At 33.1% G+C, this 22,115-nt stretch overlaps 1 protein-coding gene and 1 long non-coding RNA gene across 2 annotated transcripts in view; one reads left to right on the plus strand and one right to left on the minus strand.

The window, feature by feature from the left end:
• The window catches only part of LOC139707842 (uncharacterized), a 262,953-nt gene that overhangs the window by 236,215 nt on the left and 4,623 nt on the right, over positions 1-22,115 (plus strand). The gene's annotated exons all lie outside the window — the stretch shown is intronic.
• Positions 301-21,990, minus strand: Rgs21 (regulator of G protein signaling 21). Its single transcript, XM_027948830.2, has 4 exons — positions 21,980-21,990; positions 17,755-17,831; positions 13,832-13,998; positions 301-504 (listed from the first exon to the last, which is right to left on the minus strand). Exons 1-4 carry the CDS (start codon positions 21,988-21,990, stop codon positions 301-303), a joined length of 459 nt encoding a protein of 152 aa, XP_027804631.1.

Genomic DNA, 22,115 nt, shown 5'->3' on the forward strand with positions numbered 1-22,115 from the left:
ACTCTTACTCTGCAACAGGCAGATATATAGTTTCTTGAAATTATAATGACATAAAAGTATTATGATTTTAAAATATATTTATCATTATAAACTCTGTCTGCACTCTCTAGTAGGAGATTTTTAAGTACCTGATAAAATGACTAAGTTCTAAACAAATGACTTAGAAATTTAGGTTTGGTGTATAAAAATATTCTGTTGGAATAAAAATGTATTCTAAAGCCTAAAATAATTAGTATTGTGATCGTACATTTGAAACATTTAGCCTTGAAATATAGTGACTAGGTTATCATTTTACCTTCTTCACAAGAAAGGGAGCCACTTTTTATGATTTCCAACCTGTTGGCTATTTACCAGTTTCTTATAAATCTCTGACTTTAGGAAGCGAGGAAAAGAATCCTTGGCCATGAGACTGTAGATTAATTTCTGAGCCTCATCAAAGCATTTGGTTGTTGGTTCAGCAATATTCTTTGAGATGAGGTCCCTGGTACTGAAGTCAATGTTAATCTGTGGAAAATAAGGTTGCATATCATTAGATTAGTTTAATCAAAGAATACATGGTTTGGACAGATGGTAGATACACATATTATTTGAATTTTTTTCCAAGCACAAAACTAATCTGATGCAAAACAGCAGAAAGGTCATGCGTTCATTTTCTGGAATGCAGAACACATGCTTGGTTTAATTATTTTCCTAGCTTGAGAGGGGGTAGCATTGACAGGAAACAAAGATAAAGCCTTATTTTGAGATTCTCTTCTTTAAAAAGGCAAAATGAAAAAGCAAACAAGGTAGTTATCATTTAAATTTCTTTTCCTAGTTACCTTTTCTTTTTCTAGTACTTTGACCTAAATCCCTAAAATGTACTATCTGTAGGCAGAACTATAACTAGAATTTAGTAGGTTGAGTCCTACATTCCCAGTCCCTATGGCTCCCCTTACTGTTCCCCAAAACATCTCTTTTCCTTCCAATTTTTCTTTCTTTGTGTTTGAAAAAATGGACCAAATAATAGCCCCATTTTCATTGACTCTCATACTATCCACAAAATGAATATACGTGTATATATAAAATTGATATCTTTTTATATAAAATATTTTAAATATATATCTATATCTATATATCTTCATCAAGGTTATCTGAGATTAATAGACTCAATAGACCATTGCAACACACTACTGACCTGCAAATATGTAAAATGCCCCAAACCTTGTGAAGATACTTTCCTAACTCTACATACATTCCAGGATATGTTCTCAAAAGCAGAAAATCTTTATCTAAGATAACTAATGTAAGCCGAAACTATTCACAAGAACAGAGGAGATTTGAGATTTGAATGTCAAAATAAAATCTCCCCAAAGGCTGGTTCTGTGTCTTATTTATCATTCCATTTCCTAGCACTTAGCAGAGTACCTACTACATAATAAGAAATCAATAAATATTTTTGAATAGAACAATACATCTCTTGGGCAAATGGGGAGATTATAAAAATGCTAAAATTTGGGGGTCTGGTAAAATAAAAAAGGCTATAAAAGACTGTTTTATATGCTGCATTGAAATGTGGTTAAAGGAACTACAATCAATTCCCTCTGTAGCTACTAACTTGCTGTTTGTGATTGAAGAAATTTCTATAATTTTCTTTCATCTTCAATTTCCATGGTTTAAAAGAACATGGTAAAAGAACCTATCTAAAGTATTTTAAAGGATTAAATCATATAAGTACTATAGAAATACTTAATCGGTCTATAAATAAGAAAAGAAGAAAGAAAAATTAATTAGAAAAGAATCATCTGGAGTTCATTGTCTGCTTACAGATGTTTTCTTTCTTCAGGGATTTGAGGTACTCATGGATCCAAGAACACACCTGCACTTTTATTCCTTTAATCACCTTCTTAGGTCCTTCATTAATGCACCAGATAAAGTGTTGAACCTCCCTGAGAGGCCTCAAAACCTAGAATGAATTACCCCCTTCTTTATTCATGAAGATGATGCGAGGAAGTGGGAGGCTTTGAGATCATTATCAAACTGTCCTCTAACACTTATGATCTTGATGACCTAAGGAGAGTGAACTTGATATTTTTGAGCCTCTGCTTTCTCATCCTTAATATTAATATTTCATGAATCACTAAGATGTGATGACCAATCCATTTATTGGTACCACAAATATTTATGAGTATCTATTTGAGATTAAATGCCCTGCCTTTATTTGCAGGAAGAAAACCAGTAGTAACAAAACAAGTAGTAGTATTTTAGATTTAAAGTTGAAGGCTAAGAATAAGACAGTTCTCTAAGAATCTGAGGACTATCATTTCTGCAAATGCAGAGTCCCGATGCAAGAAAGAATTTAATTTCGAGAGCCACTGTGCCTTGATGGCTAGAGGGTAATTTGGGTGAAGGGAAGTCCTATGAAGTCCTATGGGGTGAAGGAGATCTAAGGCAGGACTTGCAGTGTGTCTGTGCTGTGGCAAGGTTTCCTTATTTTTCTACTGCATGCAATAGGAAGACATAAAAGTTCTGCTCAGTGAAGGAGGGTAATAACTTATGTAATGAACCTAGTACAGTGCTTCCTTCATAGTGAAAGTCAATGAATAGTGGCTATTACCAGGAACTTGTAGTCATTTTTAAACATTTACTGCAGCCTTTTTTTAATAAACCTATCTTGTGTTATGGAGATATGAAAAAATATGAAAATGAATAAATTTCTTCATTTAGATACATTGTTTGATTCTTTAATATAATAATCTGTGATTTAACTTTATATTTTCCCTAGTGACAAATATAGCAACTTAACATTTAGGTGCTCATCAGGGGAATTTACACTAAAAGCAGGACCAACATGTGCCAGCTACGCAGTGATAGCTATTATTATTATTATTATTATTATTATTATTATTATTATTATTATCATTATTTATTGTCATCAGGACTAACTACTTGCACTGACTACCTGCCCCCATTTCCTATTTAAAAAGTCCAAACCTGTGATTTTGGCATTCATGACTTCTACAATGTGATTCTAATGTATATAGTCATTTTCTTCTATGGGTACCATATATTCCTATCAAACTAGACACATTCATGTAGTTTTCTACTTTTGAACATTTTTCACACCTTTCTAGTCTAACTGAAAGTCATCCTTTTTCACATTAGTTTTTTACCCTCCCTAAGGCTGAATTATAATAATATATACCATGAGGAGTTTACTTGTGGATTTTTGTACTTTCTGACCTCTCAAAGGATTTTTGTGTTACTTAGATGATATTTACATTTTGAATATCTTTCCTTTCATGCCTCACACACTAAGGACTCAACAAATATATGCTGTATAAATCAGGTGAATTAATGGTTGTATATTTGTTTAAAATAATTTTTAAATTTTAAAGAGAACTATTCATGTCAACATAATAATATTATTATTATTGAATTATATTCAACTTGAACTTCTCATTTACTCCTTTGGTTTTTCTGATAATGCCTGTTTTCCTACCAAGCAACTGCTGGTGTCAGCCATTGATAGCTAAATGATGAGCAGATACACTGTTCCCAGGAGATAATCAGTAGTTTTATGAAAATATGTCTTGGCAATTACGCTTAATGTCAATGACAAAACATCACACCCACATGTTTAGATAAATGTCATTATTTTTCTCTAAGTTGTTCAAGCTAGAAACATAGGAATCATCTCTGACACCTCTTTTATTAAATGTGTGTGTATGTGTTTAAAATTGTGCCTTTCATCTTGAAATTCCAGTGATATTTTTCAGATCAATCTTTTAAAAAATATTTTAGTTGTAGATGGACATATCTTTATTTATTTGTGCGATTCTGAGAATCAAACCCAGTACCTCACACATGATAGGCAAGTGCTCTACCACTGAGCCACAACCCCAGCCCTCATATCAATTTATTTCTCCATTTGAGGCCTTTACAACTAACCTCTTTCTTAAACTATTAAATTTATCATTTCTCTGCTACCTCTTCTTACAACATCTTTCCTTTCTCAAAACTGTGGACAATTTTTCTACATTAATTTCACCAAAATATCACTTTTATCATATGACTGTTCAGTTGAAACCCATTATTTTCTGTGACATACAATGTAAATATTTTATTTTGGCTTTGAGAGTGTTCATACCCTACCTTTAGCATGTTCCCAAACCAATTCCTACTTGTTCTTACTGGTCCTCATAAAGCTGCTCTACTCTGTTTATAAAGTAAATCTTTCATCTTAAACTGTGGTTCATACTCTTTCATCATCTAAATTCCCTCTCACCTCAACTGTGCAAACTTTCCTCTTCCAAATGATTTATCTTGAGTTGAATATTCTCTAAGAAGCCTTACTTGATCACAGAAGAAAAGTCATTATAATTTTCTTGTCATTATATGTAATTTTGATTTCAAAATTTCAAGAAATTTGATTTCTTGCTTAAACAGATTTGGATACAAAAGCTTCTGTTAAAGTTAAGTATTTAATATGATTTTCACAGAAAGAAAACTTGTCACTACAAAGGCAATTTAATAGTTCTCAGGATGGATTCATCCTGTCTTTGGTTTATTATTGTTTCTCTGCTTCTTTTACTCTTATTCTCCACATCCCTCAAAAATGTGAGCAGAACAGATATTCATTCTCCATGTTCGGTCCCAAGTCTTTTCCTTCTAGTTTTTCAGTTTGTTTGTTTTGTGTTTAGGAACATAGTGCTCTTTGATAGAAAAATATTTTGAACAATAACCTTAATTCTAAAACAACCATAAGGATATCCAAAGATTATCTTAATCATAAAATAGTTAAGTTTTAAAAATTAAATATTAGTCCTAATGTGCTGTCATCACAGGTTACCTTATATTAAATATATCACACATGTGACTGTAAGATGATTCAAAAGATTATCACCATATTTTTGGGAAAAAAATCTAACTATATCTGAAAACTGGTCATTTTATTTTTACTCTTCCTGAGTTTATTCATTTGGTATGTTAATTGAGTAGGTGCTTAAGAATGGTGCTAGGATCTGAGATATAAAGATGATTAAGATGAAACATCAATCAAGAAGACAAATTTTGAAAAAGCAACCAAAGTGGGGGAAAAAGCTTTCTGGAAGAATAACTTTCCAAAGGAAGTGAGATTTTAAACTGACCTTTGTAGGAAATATTTAACAAAAGATTTGCTCATGAGATGGTGAACTAGAAGTCTGGTGAGTTTTGAGGGGAAGAAAGACAGGATTCAGTAGAGGCATGGAGGTTCTGGATACTGTAGGACCTTATAGGTCTTGTTAAGACATGTTGTCCTTATCTTGAGAGCTTTGAGGAGAATTTTAAATAAGTAAATAGTGTAAACACATATTTTTTAAAAATTCACTGGTTCCCAAGTTGTGGAACGACAGACAGGTTTGGATATAAGAAAGAAACATTAGGAAACTAATACATTGGGTGGTAGTCACTTTGCAGGAATGAAGGGGATGGTATGTGTTGCAAAGATACTCAGAAAGTAGAGTATCTGGGACTTGCTATTTAATATTTATGAGCTGGGGCAATGGAGAAAATCTGTAAGGATGGCTGGATCTTAAAATATTCTGAAGAATATAGGGCTGATAGATTGGATGTGGGGGTATGAGAGAAAGAGAAGAATCAGATGATGACCAATGGCCTAGGCAGAATAATGCAGAACAGAGTTGCATTAATAAAGATGGAGAAGACTTGGAAAGAAAAATGTTTTGAACAGAAAGTCAGAAGTCAGCTTTCAATTTGTGGCAAATTTGATGTGGCCTTTAAAGCTATAAGATTGAAGAAGATGACTGGGACAGTGAGTGTAAACTGAAAATGAATAAGGACTATCTCTGTTCATTATAGTGCCCGTTAGCTTATGAGTAGGAACAGCAAAAGAAATAGTAAAGAGAATCAGTAAGAGAGGAAATCCAGTCCAAGAAGCCAATTAAAGATATTTCCATTAAGAGAAGTGACAAATTTAGTTAAATGTTCCTTCCAAGTCAATTCTGGTAACTTATGGGATTGGACCCTGTCTTCTTGACTCTCTAAAATTTCAGTAATGGTGGGGGGGTGAAAAGTTAGGATACTGACATCTATCTATCCATCAATCAATTAATCATCTACCTACCTATCTATCCCTCTGTTACAGTCACTGTGGGGAGCGTATCTGTGAACTGAGTCTCTAACTTTGCACTAATCTCAAATGTGATGTTTGGTTCAGTTCAGCTACAAGGTACTTGGATAAATTTCTACCTCAAACAGTAAGACATATGAGATTATGAGCCTGGAATGTGCTGAAGGTGGGAAACTATCAGGAGGTGACCCTCTGACTTTCTCAGAAAGGCAGACTTCCCCACTGCTTGATCTAAGGCTTTCCTGAGCTGCTTGGGAGCTATTGGAATCCTTAAACTTTGCTGAACATCTCAGACTATTATGTTCTGAGCATTGGCTGAAGGTCAAATCAATTAATGAAATAAAGTTTTACATATATAAATGTATGCATGTATATACACACACACATATGTACACACACATATATACACAAAAGTAAATAGACATAGATATAAAAAGATGCTTGTATTCTGTTTGGATACTCTTTTTAGTTTCCAGGACTTTGAGAAACATAATATTGTGTTAGTTTCTTTTTCAAAAGGGCATGAATTATCCTAGAAATCTGAGACCACCACACTGCCAATCTCAGAAAATAAGACACAGGATTGTTCTTCTTATGAAATGACAGCTGAGATGTCATCACAGCCATTTAGAGGCTTTTAAATCCTGTCAATTTTGAAAAGGCCTCGACACCGCTGACGCTGACAACAATCCATTGCATTAAAATGACTGCCTTCTGAATGATATTTGTGGTAGTTGTTTAAAAACATTTTTATTATAAAGATACAGAATAATTTAATACTCATGTGGTTTTGTTAACTGAAAGTTATGCAAGCCAAATTTCTTTCTTCTACACCAGCTTCTTAGAATTCTTCTGGCTTTCAACAAATTATTTTCGCAGGAGGAATACGTTTTAAAGTGTACCTGTTGGCTCTCCTGTGACCCTAAACTGTGCTTTATATATTTTTTACATAATTTGAATGAAAGGTTCTCAATTGTGCTCCCACATTCAAATTAGAGAGTCTTTCCTCATTTAGAATGTATAGTGTAGCAGGAGACGATCATTATGCAAAGGATGTGTGCATGCATAAGTAAAACTCCTCACAACGATGGAGCAGGCAGCATCTTAGACCTCATTCACAATAGAGCTGAAAAATTACTATTCAAATTAAAGTCATCTATAATCATGTTTTTGGTTGCCTAATTCTATTTAATCACCACTAACACTTCTAGTATTACTTCATTTTTGACATCATCAAAGGCAAATGAATGTCCTGAAATATGTTCTTAAAGGTGTCTATTAAAAATAGCAGTTTTGCAACATTTAGAATAAATTCATCTCTGCGCAAAAACTTTATCTGTTTGTTATCATGGGGTTAGGTGACAGAAATAGATGACCCAACTGGAAGGTAGTGCTAATAACTTAAATTGGGCAAGAAAAATGAAAGAGATAGAATTACGAAGCACCTTATTAATTAGACAAGTAGTCAGAGCAAAGAAGGGAATGAACAGAAACCAGATGCCTCTTTAATTTCTATGGCAATAAAGGAGATGGCACGTATAAAATCACAATGTATACAGATTGCTAAAATTAGCCGTATCCAGCTAATGCTCTGCCAGAGCAGCTCAAGTGAAATCAGATTGACTGGTTTCCTTCACCAACCCCAACCTGCTGGTCCAAGGCTGAGAGGCCCAGAGACATAGGAAAGTTTGAAGAACACCTGAGCTTTTTGGTTTTGACTTGAAATGCAGAAATCATTTTTTTTTGAGGAACAAATGATACTATAGATTATTAGAAGAAGTATTTTGGACACTTGTTTCCTCCTAATGCCTAAACCTTGGCTTCATGGTCTAAGAAGTTAGAACAGATTAGAGTGTGACAAGAGGAAGAAGGCTTTTTAGAGAAAGGTAGAATTTATGTGACTTGAGAATTTTGTGCTTCGGCCACTAGCATAATCCTCAAGGTTTCCAGACTGTGTCATTAACACCAGGAAATAAGTAGTAGATCTAGGGAAAGGAATTCGAAACTAAAAAGCTGGATGGAATACCTCCCTCCCCATGGATCTTAATGACTGCAGGGCTCATCACTTTATCTCTAAAGCTCAGTTCATTTTTCACCTGCAACATGTAGATGATTGTGATACTGTCCTAAGATACTGAATGTGATAATGAAATGAGATAGTCCACGTAAAAGCACTGTGCAGGTATTACAGTTTTTTTAGTTCTGTTTTTCTTTCTCTTCCTCCTTCCTTTCTTCCCTCTTCTCTCCCCGTCTTTCTTTTCTCTCTCTCTCCCTTTTAAAGAGATCCTTTTATTTTCAAATGGAATCAATAAGAATGTAAAATATTTGGGATCCAGAAGGTGTAGCTTCCTTGATTTATGCTCTTGTACCCATACTCAGCTTCTTTCACAACTGGGCTTGTCTTTCAGGCACTGGCTCGTCCTTTGCTAAATTTTTGTCAAGGTTTATTAATCACTTCTTCTGAGACATATTCCTTGTTCTCCTAGATTTAGGTTTCTCTGTCACAAATGCAACCTCGCTTTGTATTTTTCTATCACAATGCTCCTGACAGTTTGTTGTGATATTTACTTATTTGGTACCAGGAATTGATTCTAGGAGCACTTAACCACTGAACCACATCTCAGTCCTTTTTATTTTGAGACGGGGTCTTGTCAAGTTGCTTAGAGTCTTGCTAAGTTGCTGAGGCTGGTTTTGAACTTGCAATCCTCCTGCCCCAGCCTCCCAAGTTGCTGGGATTACAGGCATGGGCCACCACGCCCACCATAACGGAATCTTCCCAACTAGAAGGTCAGTGACCCTGACCATCTTTTTTTCTCAGCTATGCCAGCACAGTATTTAGGAGATAATTGACAAAATAATCATTAATAAACAATTTAGAAACTGAATAATAAGCAAACTTGTTATATCTAGAGGAGATTACCATAGTTAAGCATGAACTCTGGGCTAGCAGTAACTTGTAGGACGGAGACTCCTAAGAACTTGAACACATTAAGGAAGTGAGTGGCATTTAAGAATGCAAAGGAAAAATATGAAAATGAAATAAAGCATACAAATTGGCATTACCAGTAAAAGCAGGAAATGTTTCTAAGTGCTGATTTTTATAGATTTCTCTCAACCAACAATTCAAATACCTATTTCTTCCTTGAAGTCTCAGTTTCAAATATAACCTTATTTAAAAGATCTCAATATCCTGTCTTACTACTGTTCCATCATTATATCCTTCCCAGATAGAAGACAATTTCATTCTTTTTTGCACTTAATCATTTATGGCTTTGCCGTTTTCCTAGATCTAAAATTTTTATTTTTTAACCCAGTTAGATCAAAGTTTCATCTGTGGCAAATCATAGTTTCTACTTATCTTCTTACATTTCCTTATTGAGAGCTGCCTAGTAAAACCACTGTGTTATGCTTACGTGTTTGTTATCTGTTTTTTTTGCCCAGACTGAGCTTCCCTTTCATGGAGAGTTTTCTATCTTAGAAGGAAGTGAATAATAATTATAGAATAAGCCTTTATTGATGGTAAATGAAATATTAAGCCATAAATAACATTGCACCTCATTAAAAATTAAAGAAGTCAGGCACTGATATTAAAAGTGTCCTATACAGATCCATTAAGCTATCTTCTTTATGACCACAATTTTTTCTTTGTTATGAGTTATTATGTACTCATATTTAATACATCTTAGAATTAAACATTTTATACTACTTTTTGACTTGAGAGATTACCAACATAGTTGTTCCTAGTTGGTGATAATATGAAGTTGGATTTATAGATATATATTATTTTGGTGCTGGGGATTAAACCCAGACCCTGTACTTGCTAAGTACTTGCTCTACCACTGAGATATGCTCCAGTCCCTGGATTTATATAATTTTGAAACACTACAAAGTGATGTTATTTGATATTATTTTCTAATCACACTAAATGACAATCAACATAAATTGTTTTCTTTTTAATGACATTTTCCATCATTTATGACCAATTTTCTTTTTAATGTAAAGGAACGAGGATATACATTATAAAATTTAAAATATGTCCATGTCTTATTTAAGTGAGTATGAAGATATTATTTTAAATTTTCTAAGATAAACATTTTCTGAAAATTAAGTAATACTATTTTCTTGAAAATTTCCAAATCCTATGAAATTAGTTCTCTAAGCCGAAGAAAGAATGAGTGCAAGTTTAAGAGTTCTAGTTTTCTTTGCAACTCTCAGGATCTTACTGTGTACAGAGGAGGGACTTTAAAAAAACTAGATTGCTTAATTAACAATTTTCTCATTTTCTAGTCAATTAGTCAAAATACCTGGGTCACAGTAGATTTTTCCTACAGCTCCTGAACCTAACGAGGTACAATTGACTGTAAGAGTTGCTTCCTCCCACCCTTTTTTTTTCTGAAGCTGTTTTATTAACATGTTGTTATGATATGTTTAGATTTCTACTTTTATCAAGTCATTTAAAGGTGCTTGTCTTCAAATGATCATAGAAGTTAACTAATGGCTGCTTTCATGTCTATAAACTTCAATAGTGCATATAGGGACTTTAAAGAAAAAAGAGATTACATAAAAAAAAAAAAAACTGTTCTGGTTGATATAAACCCTGAACACATTATTTTGTTTTTCATTCTCATATCTTCTATGTGGATGGGTTTGTATACTTTTTTAGATGAGGACACCGAGGCTCAGAGAGGTGAAATAGCTTTATAGGAGATTATGTGCAAGTGAGGCGTCAGGATTTGAACGCAGGTCTAGGAATTGCTAAACTTCAGATTTTCTGCCATATCATAAAAATTCCCTAATATAAAAACCATAGAGAAGGTCATAGTATTAAGGAGAGGCCATAAATATAGTGAAATTATTAGTTCCTTTCTTAGAGATCTAAAAGTTCTATTTTGTGTTTAGTCTCTACCTAGTAGGGCAAAAAACTGATAATCATAAAAATTCTCAGTCTATAAATAGGGGACATTTATTAGTAAGTTTAGTATAGTCCAATTGCAAACTGTCTAATTGTAATCAATTGAAAATTAAGTTATGCTAGCAATTTTATAGATAAGGCAGTAAAGATATAAGAAGTTAAAAAGGAAAGTAAATGAAATTTAATAGACTTTTGGATAACTTTGTCACAGTTCTTTATTTTAGGATTTTCTACTGATGAAATTGGTTATCATTTTGATTTTTTATTAAGAATAAGCTATACAATAATTGAATATAGAAAATGGAGACTATTTTATGTGAATTTCATCTTAATATTCTACTTATGAAAATCTTTGTATCTTCCAAACTTCATATCAAATTTATCATCTAATCATGTCAAGTCAGCCTATTAGATGAACCTAGAGTATTTGCCATCATGTCTTTATCTTCACTTTTTGCTTCCTTCCTAACCTCATAACCCCCTTCTCTGCTTGGGTTAGCAATATAAAAATACTTATGATTTATAGAACATGCTAGCATGTCTTTTTACCTCGGTACTTAACCAGTGTACTCTCAGTCTGAAATATTCTTTCTTCATTTGCTCTCTTCGTAAAACATGATCTGTTTTTCATGACCTTTCTTTTACCTGTGGGAACCATGCTATAAATCTGTCCTTCAACTCTCCAGGTAAAATTAATCACTCTTTTCCTAGTGCTAATAATGAATTTTAAATATGATTTTATTATCACATATTCCATTGTATTTTTGTCTTGTCTTATTGTCAATCTCTCCTTTTATTCTGTGACTTCTTTATGGAGACAAACAAAACATCAGTTTAATGAATAAGCACATTAACAGCTGTGTTTTATCTCACATAAAACTGATAAACTGTAGAAAAATATTTCGAAGATTGCAATTGGTATAAAACATAGCAATCAATGCTCTTTAATAATTTGAATTAGAAACAATGAATAGTAAATAATAGGAAAGAGAATGTGTATATGTGTGTATATGTAAAGACATGATTTGTTTCCAATAAATTTTGTCATATCTGACAGTCTATGTTTAGAGATTCTTTAAGGAGACAATTTATTACTTGAAAAGAAGCCATAATTTAATTATATTTTATTTACTTAAAATTAATTAGATGGGTAAAGTATAAAAACCTATAAAAAATTTATGTCCTAAAATAATAACTATATAACTATGCTATTTAATTAAATTATTACAGTGTGCATTTACTTTGGAAGGAAAGGTTAGAAAAATAAAAAAATAATTTCTTATATATTATAACTTTGAATTCGCCTGCAATTAAAATACTACATTTTTTATTAGAAGATTATTTTTATACATGATATTTGATGATGCTTTTCCAAAGCAGCATTTGTTAATTTTAGATGGATTAATAAAGAAGAAAAAATGGCTTTCGAACTGATATCACAATATACAATAATTTCAGGGCTGGTTTCGAAGCCTTTTAGGGAATGGCACATTAATCAACTTGACAAAACTTACATACTACATTTTCAATTTTCCAGAATTATTTATTGATTTTTAGATGGTGACTCGGAAATGAATGTTGAAATAACTCTGCAGGAGTTCAAGTTCCTTTTCCACCATGAATTCCTGGCCGTGTTTCAGTGGTTCATGTTTGTTAATGACAAACTAGACCAATACAGTCTGCAGTAATTAATGTCCACCTTAAACTTGAACTACTGATATGATAACTTTATGCCCTAGATTTTATGAAGGTGTTTGCATTTCATCTCATCTATCCTTTGTCCCCAAAAGTGCAGCCATCCTTCTCATACCATGAATCCTCATCCAGGGTCAGAAAATATGGCAACTCTCACCTCTAAGGATCTGAGTATTTTATCTCTGAGGGAAAGATGACAGATCTCCTGAGTTTATGTGTAGTGCTTGAAGTTTAACATAGCTTCCTGTTTGCTTGCTGCTTATGCTTTAAATCTTTTTGCTTACATGATATCTTTGGCAAAGGATCTAAAGAAATTTAAAAATACAAATTGCTTAACCTGTTCAGTTAAGATGAAAAGAGTATCTGGAAATGTTTGATCATAGTATTGGTGCTGGAAATTAAGTCAAATATAAATAGGTTGTTACACACATAAAATGCTTTTGGGGGCCTATTTTCTGAGTTGTCTAGGCTTCTGTTTAAGGCCCTCTCCATTTTTCTGATTTTTAAGTAGACAGGTGGGTCCTGATCATTGGGTACAATGCCTTACACTTTAGAATTTCACCATCAAAGAAATATAAGTAAACAACCCCTCCATTCGATAGTAAGATAGTATTACATGCCATAAAATGGACTTCTAAGATATTAAAAATGAAAAATTTTATACTGTTGGCTAGTGGGCAATTTTTAACTTTTGAAGAAAGTACTCAAAATGTTATGCCACATGGGCCTTTTAACTCCATGGTTCCCAAAAAGAAAAAAGAAACTGCACGGCAAGTCCAACAGCTTTTTAAAATGGGATATTTGTCATATTGACTTCAGCTGTTTAACTTGAGATATTTGACACTCTTTTTCGAAACCCTGTGTATGGTGCCATGGAGATAGAAATATTGGTCAAGCCTCATCTATACATAGTAAGTAGGTTTTGAGAAATGTTAGCTGAGTCGTTGAAAGACAGGATCATCATAAGGAACTTCCTTTGGTATCTACTGACATTTTCTATTTGAATACATAGCAATGATTTGATTACCCTTTAGATGGATTAAACTAATCTGCTTCTAATTGGCAGCAGATTTGTTAGGGGATGAAACTTCATTGTCCTGAAGTATTTCACTCACCTCTTTAGGGGCATCAGCTACAATGAATTCAGAATAAATTATCCTGGCTTTGGAAACAATTTTTTCAGCACTTTCTGTTTTCTTGAAGTCTTCACAGGCAAGCCAAAACTCAACATTTTCTTCACTGAACTCTGATTTTAGGAATGTTCGAAAAGCATCCAAACCAGCTATAAAATATATAAGAACTTTTGAATAATATGACATATAGCAATAATATGTGCAATATAAATACATTGTATTGAGCATTTATTGAGTATTCAGTGGCAAGTGTTTATCATCCCACTTAATATAACATTTGTATGTTTTGATTCCTAACTTTAGAAAAATTATTTTCAATCAGTTATCAGAGACATAAAATATTTATATATATTCCTTAAATTAACGCCATTAACAAAGAAAATATGTACTTTTTCTTTCTACATCTGAAAAGAACAGTTATGTTAAAGAGCAGGTCTTAATGGTTACTTCACAGGAGACCCCATAGACTTTGCTTTTTAGACATACTGTCCTAAGTCAAGTCAACACTCTTATAGTAACTTTAGAGTAAGAATGACTGTGTCACTGTGAATTGATGACGAAACACACACAATTTGAGAGTAAGATATTGTGTTGGTTTGGGCTTAAAGCAAAGGAGGCAATGTTGGTCTTTATTAGTGTGGGAAGAATAGATTGGACAAATATCTTTAAACCAAGAAAGTAACTAGTAAGGTATTTTGTGTGAATGCTCCTTCTTCTGTTTATTTGCTGATAGGTAATTTTTAATTCTGAGGCAAATGGTGGGGTTCTCCAACTTGCTTTAAGCACAATACTCATGATGCCTCCCAATCTCCCTCTCAGTACCTACGATGGTATTTTTCTCCTGCTTCCAGGTATACTCCTGTGCATGTATTTCTCTGGCAACTTTAGACTAAGAACTGCAAATAGGTCCATTTCTTTGCAGGTTAATTTCCTTCAACTTTGCTAGTATATGCATTTAAAAAAATTTAATAACCATAGTCACAGCTTGTGATCTATTATCCCTATATGTCTCTCCCAATTTCCAGCACCTTATCTCCAGCCAAGTTTACATCCTTATTCCATGCTCCTATAGATATTTAAGTTTGGAAAAACCATTTTAGACCCTTATTCTCTGCTTTTTTTATCAAAATGTATCCCAAAATATTCCTTTTTGGTATATCCAGAGCTCAATTGAGAAGGCAACTCTTCTTAAATATTTTAGGGCCAAGTACAGTTAAGAATGTGCTATGAGTTAACAGGTTAGAACAATCTTATTCAGATCCCCTCTGTTGACCACAGTAAGCTAGTGTGTTAAAGTCACGTTATTCAGTATTATAGTTTTCATTCTTCTGAGGACTATCACCATTTCTCAGTGAGGATTTATAGCTCTCTGAAGAGAAAAATGTACATCAGAGCTTTTGTCACTCAAAGGAATTTGCCTTCCAAAACGTGGGTGGTTTTCTCCTTCACCTGACAGGAGGACCCCTTTGCATGTGCACAAAGCAATTCTTCTCTGCCTGCAGGCTGAGAGTTCATCCTTCAAGTTCCAATGTAGAGAAGAGGTTAAATTTTATGGAGAATCTGGGGATAGGAAAAGTTGACCAGAGAAAATAACTATATAATAAAAAAAGTTAATAGAAAGGGACTACACCAGTTTTTTATAGGTTGCTGCCATTAGGAAGCAAAAGGGAAGTTTAGCAAGAGAGAACAGAAAATATTTTTTTTCCAGAGCAATATTAAAGTGTCTAAAATCACTGGATTAAAAATAGATTTAACATTTAAAAATTATTTGAAATAATGTTGGAATAAAAAAGTCATTGCAAAAGGTTCCAGATACCAATTAAAATTCTCAGCAGAAATATTGGAGAGTGTGGATGTCATTAATAAGTGAGCACTATATGAAAATTCAATTAACTACACATTGCTTGCACTTAAAAATATATCCAAGAAGCTTCTTTGACAAAAATTTAGATTATAAAAATCTTAGTAACACTCAATTAGAATTTTCTCTGAATGTGGTCTAAACAATGATGCATTTGAGAGATCCAAACAGGATCTATGCTGAAAGTTATTTTATACAAAGAATAAAGTCTACTTTAATAATACTGAAAGAATCTTGTGAATTAATGCCTGGAAATATTTTATATGTGCATCATTGGGGCAGATGAAACTTTCTCCTTATGAGAATTATCTAAAGGCTTCCCTTTAGATAAGAGATGGGAAGTTAGAGATCAAGAAACTATTATTATTTTCTCCTGTTCTCCAGTTTTAATGAAGGGCTACTCTGAACTAACAATGTATTCTTTCTTACTTACAAGGCTTGGCTTAGCACAAAACAGAACAAAATAAGCAACTTAAATAACTGAAACGTGCTATTTATCTCTGTCTTGGACACAATACTTAAATGACCTACTTTTCCCTTCCGTACATACAATTTGAATGTTCAAAAGATGTCAAATGATTTTGGAATAATGTGCTACATACAATTAAAATCATTACCTGAGGGTACCCTACAGGATGGATGGATTGGTGGGTGTTGAATGGAATAAGTCAACAATAGGGAGATAAAAATACAGTAAGGAAGGAATATGCCCAGTCTATGCACAGTGATTTTCAGGTTGACAAAAACAATTAGGAAACTTGATGAGTCCTCAGACATTTCAAGTATTAAAAGCAAGTGTAGTTTGCTGTTTCTCTGGTATTATAAAGGCAAAATCAAATGATGAAAATTTGAACTTTCTACTCTTTAATGCATGAACTATAAAATCCTAGGGGATATGCAGATGGAAACATTTGCCTTCATCTCAAGGCTGCCTCTCCTTGCCTTGGTCTGTGGTACCTTTGGGTAGAATCCTTCTTGCCTGCAGCCTGCGGAGCAAGTCACAACCAGCAGAAACACTTTGACCAGGCTCTTAGCAAACCTGATCTGTCACATTCATTATAAACATAAGAGAAAAAGAAGCACAGCATTCAAAACTTCTAAAAATGCAATTTAATACCCATAACATCTTTAATGTGTGTTTAGTTGGATTCTGGGAGTTATGTTATTATTTCACACTATTTTAGGATTAAATTATTTAAGAATGATAGATTCAGAGTATCTAGATTCATGTAATTTAATCTAACATATATGAATAAATAGCTGTGAAGAAATTATTCAGTTTCATCGTGTTTTGAACTTTTCAAATACCTCGGTTGTTTAAGTTAATTTAAAATGGAAATATCATTTGATTAGTACAAACAATATATCGTTATAATATTTTCTATATATGAGTTTATAGTGTCGTTTTCCCTCCCTGGGATGAGATAGAACTGCTGAAAAGCTGATTATGTATAACACAACAGAAGTTGTAGATACCTTTGTGACTATTTGGTATATACTTATTTCACATCAACAACTAGGATATTTTATTACTGGCCAAAATTATATTATTAAACCTCTTGTTAAATATAAATGAATATTCACACATATACATATTAAAATATACACATTTAAATGTTTTTGTATTTACTAAAAATAAGAATCACTTAGTTAAAATGTGTATTTTTAAAAACTTTATTTTAGCTAAAAATAAAGGGATTCATTTAAGTTTTAAACTTTTTGATAGTTGGTTATGTTTTTTTCCACTGGTCCCAAAGACAGGCACTTGTTCTATACATCAAATGCTGATGAGGTGAAGAATTGGGAAACTTCTTATTTGTTGTTTGAACTTTACTTTTGTTTTAACATTTAGAGTTTCTATAAACTTATTTTAGACCCAAGTAAATTCCTTTTGGACTTTGACCTTGGGCCTTTGAATTTGTCACTTTTAGGAGTTTTATATACTTCAAATGTTGATCATATTTTATGCCTGCCAGTTTCAGAGTTTAATGATTAACATTTGACTATTGTATTTTTTTAAAACCTATTATTAGTTGGATCTTACCTTGGTTGGCTAAAAGTGTGTCCATATTTTCAGACCACGCCATTGCTTCTGTGGCTGGTGACCTGTAGAAACAACATCTACCCTTGACAATAGCATTGTGATCTTTTTCTTCTGTAACCTATATTAATACTTGAGTTATATATATTTGTGGAACTACATTATTTAAAATGAGCTTTGTGCCATTAATCAAACAGCAAAAGGTCAACAAAAATCATATGCTTTTTCACAGTGGACAGTTATAGCAACAATGAAGTAGGATGTACATTGACAACAAGAAATTGTTTACTAATCTATTCATTTGTAAATTCTCATTTCTGAAAAAATACAAGAGCAATATTGGTGGAGTAATAGTGAATTTCTTCTTAACTATGATTAGAAATTTAGGTGGCATTACTCTGCTTTATTCCTTGAAAATTTCTTTTGATAACTATAATGAAGAACTTAAAAACTACTTTCCAAGTTTTCACAAAACTATCCACTTAATAATTATGCACCTTGAAAAAGTTCAGAAAAATTTTTAAGATTTTTTAACATCTGATGATCTTAAAAAATATTTGAACATAGTATTTCCAGGATATTTGCCCCACACTGAGTCACCCTTTACTTCTCCTTAGACTGATACAAGCTAAATAAATTCTAGATTGATTTATTTAAATCTAGGAATCTGTCAGGACAGAGTAATGTCTTTTCCAAAGCAGTCAAAAATTTATAGACTTAAGTTGTCTGAGGAAGGTATACTTTGGGGGATGTGATGTTGAAATAATAAATTAGGTTTAATATATAAACTTTTTGGAATGCAAATGCATCATTCCTCTTAATAAATAAAGGTCCTGATAAAATAAACCCCATCCACAGAAAGCATCTGTGGCCAGAAAAACAAACGAACGAACGAATGTGTTATATGGCTGTGATTTGAAAATGACTTAGTTATGGAAAGGGATGATCTAATTTAAAGTTTATATTAAAATGACTGACAAAATAGAAATAGTCTTGTATCTTGTCATCCTTATAAAACTGCATTTGCACATCAAGGTGACAATCACAGCCTATCACTTCTTAAAATTTGCTGCAGTTTTATAATTTTTGTGAGGACTGATCGTGCTCCCTTCTGTTATTGCATTATTAGTTGTATTTTCAGAAAACAGGGAAGGACATGCAGAATAATGTGATTGGGAATTCATTTTTCTGTCTTTTATTACTTACATTTCCTATCTCAAATTTTCTTCCTCAGTTATGGACCACTGACTTTTCTCTTTCTCTCTTGGATTGCTAAATTCTGAGGACACAAGATTATCTGGGAGACCATTTTGAAATAGTGGTTTTTCATTGTAATGGAAATTTTTAAAGGTTTATATTGTTCAGTTCCCATCTTTCATAAATGGAGGATGAGACTAAATCCGAGATTTAGTTTTACATTGAAGAGCTTTTGTGCATTAGATAATCTGTTACTTGAATAAACTATGTTATATTTCATGTCTCTAAATATTAGGTTTTATAGGAATTCTAAAATCAAACGAACACTTGAAATGTACATGTTTAAAAAGTATTTAAAAAGCAGACTAAAATTTGGTGGTTAGCAGGGTATTCAAGTTAAAAGCATCTCAGTACCTGTGGAATATATGCTAATGCAGAGAGTAGATGGGAGCCTGTCCACATAGCACACCTGCTTTGAAAGAGGAGCAGATATCCAGGGAAATACTGAGAAATAGAATCTAAGCAAATTCATTCAAGGATGAACATCTATTTCCCCTGCTGTATGCCAGTTCTCTGATGATAGAACTAAATGTTATTACTAGCATTGGGAACAGTGTGCCTGGTCCGAGACATACTTGTTGAACATATTAAAAAACAAGCAATGAATGACTAAACCCCAAATAATGGCAGGTTTTAAACCTTCAAAGGAAGAGGGGCAATGGTTTTCAAGGTACTGGTAGATTACAATGATAAAAAGATTATTTAAAGGTATAGTTAATTGTATTAGCTTTCAAAGACCTAGCATGTTCTGAGAGAGGAAGACAAGAAATGATCTAATAGCATCCCTGAGGGGGAACAGGGTATGATGAACTTCACTCTCAACCCTGACCTATGTGAGGTGGATAGAAGGGACAACATCTAATGAAGAAGGTCTTGAGAAAGGCAGGTCCTGTAGGAAGAGCCAGGTGTTGGTTAAAAGAATAGTCCACAAAGACCTTTGTGGATGTAAAGTAGTCTTTTATAAAATGGAAGTGTTCAAATAAATGGTAGCCCTTCTTCTTATTGTCTTAATTAAGGTAAAGTAGTGAAAACAGAAAGAAGAAAACAAAATCTGGGAGATATAAACAATTTATGACAAAAAGAAAACTGCTGTTTAGAGTTGCAGAGATATGCTAAAAGATTACAGATGTTCTATAGATACACGTATGGAACCTTATAGGCAACAGAATTAGAGCTGCTAGGATATTCTAGCATTAATTGGGGTCCACAAATGTCTATGTTGCTATAAAGGGTTACCCCTGCAGCTGTGTGACAATGCCTAGTACCCTCACCTCATTATTTGCTAACCTACTTCTCAGCCAGAAAGTTTATTCTTTATATACTTGATATGCTGAAAGGGTTGTAGGTAATGCAGCATTTACTTTTTAGAAATTAGGTGGCATGTAACCATTTTTAAGGAATAATCCTCATTTATTGCCATTTAATTTTTTTTAAATGTTGGGTTTCTTATATATTTTTAATTATGTGAAAGAGCAAATTATTGGTGTTTTTGAACAAATAGATTATAATAGCACTTTTTAAAATGCACAATGATCTATTAATGTTTACAATGTACACTTTTTTGTGCTAGCACATCACATAATTTACCTCATTTAATCTTGAAAATAGCAGTGTGTTTTATTCCCACATGTTTTGTGAGTAAAAAGGCTCAGAGGTGCTGGTAACTGGTACAAATCCCAGAGACAGTAATGGGGAGCTAGAATTTAATGGCATGTGGGCTTATCACCTTAAATCTTCACACTTCTTTCTAAAACGACTCTGTGAATACATATATGCTTTTACCTTATTTATGTTTTGAAACATGTAATAAATATCTTGAAAGTGATTTTCCTGCAATAGAAATTTTATTACACTTCATATAACTGTTTGTTCTAAATAATAGTTTAATTGTGGTAATTGACTACCCAATAGCAAGTTTACATAAGATATTCTTAAGGCTTGTACATTGACAAATAAAAATCGAACATTTCTTAGGTTAGATATGAATGAGAAATATGATTTTGCGTTTTAAACAATGCAACTTAGAAATGTCGGGGAAAGAAACCTATTGAATAAAAGTGAGAAGAAATAGAAGGCGGCTGGTTTAAAACTGTGGTGTCTTGGTTGATGTTTTTTTCCTTGATGTATGTTACCTAAAGTAAATGGACAGTGTGTCATTTATTTTACTTTTTATTTGGAGTATAGTTATAATTTTAACAGAGGATTTGTGAGTACTTGCATGTTGTTTGTTTCCTCTAAAATTCTGATGCATAATGAGAGTAACTTTTTGTGTGTGTATGATTTGCCATGAAAATTCACTTTGTATTACAGAGCCAAAATTGCGCTTAGTATTTCATGGGGTTTTGGCTGATTTCCTTTCTGTTTTCTTCATTAAGCAAGTGCCATCAAGGCCAGCAGTACCCATATTATATGTCCAGAGAAGAGCCAGGCCAGATGGGAACTGCGTGAAAGCTACCAGTTATCTTGCTAATTGTGCCAGCTAGAACCAGTTGTATTGCATTAAAAATGTGGAATCCAACTACTTAGCTGTTCACACTCAATTAGCAGTGTGCTGGAGAATGGAAAATTCAAGCAAGGAGTCCATGTGCCCGAGGAAGTGACAGCTGCTTTCTTACCCAGCATTTAATATCCATGTAAAAGTTTCTCCATAAGTGTTGTGATAATGAATAATTTTTGCAAGGATTGTATACATGTCATGTCTCTAACTCATCTCATAATCTTGAAAAACACCATACAGAGACACTCAGTGGTCTTTTTCCACTTTATAACCTTTCTTTAAGCCTCACATTGTTGACATATTTTAGAAAAGAAGAAGAAATCAATAGAGAAAAGAAAAAAGAATAAATCAGGAGGTAAGACAACAATTAGCATATTTATCATAAATGAAGAAAAGGCAACATCTAGACCAATGGAGACTCGTGTTTCATTTTTACATCTTCTGAGATAGAAATAGCTTTAAAGGGCAACTCACTTCACTGGCATTTTTCGTCCACTGTCTGACTGTCACAGATGATGCCGAATTTCTCTGACTGATCTTCAAGCTGAAGGTAATGCGACAGCAGGAACATTACAATTAGTATGCAAATACCTGTCCCCTGGGTTATAAA

This window comes from Marmota flaviventris, chromosome 12 (assembly GCF_047511675.1).
Source record: "Marmota flaviventris isolate mMarFla1 chromosome 12, mMarFla1.hap1, whole genome shotgun sequence".
NCBI classification, from domain to species: Eukaryota; Metazoa; Chordata; class Mammalia; order Rodentia; family Sciuridae; genus Marmota; species Marmota flaviventris.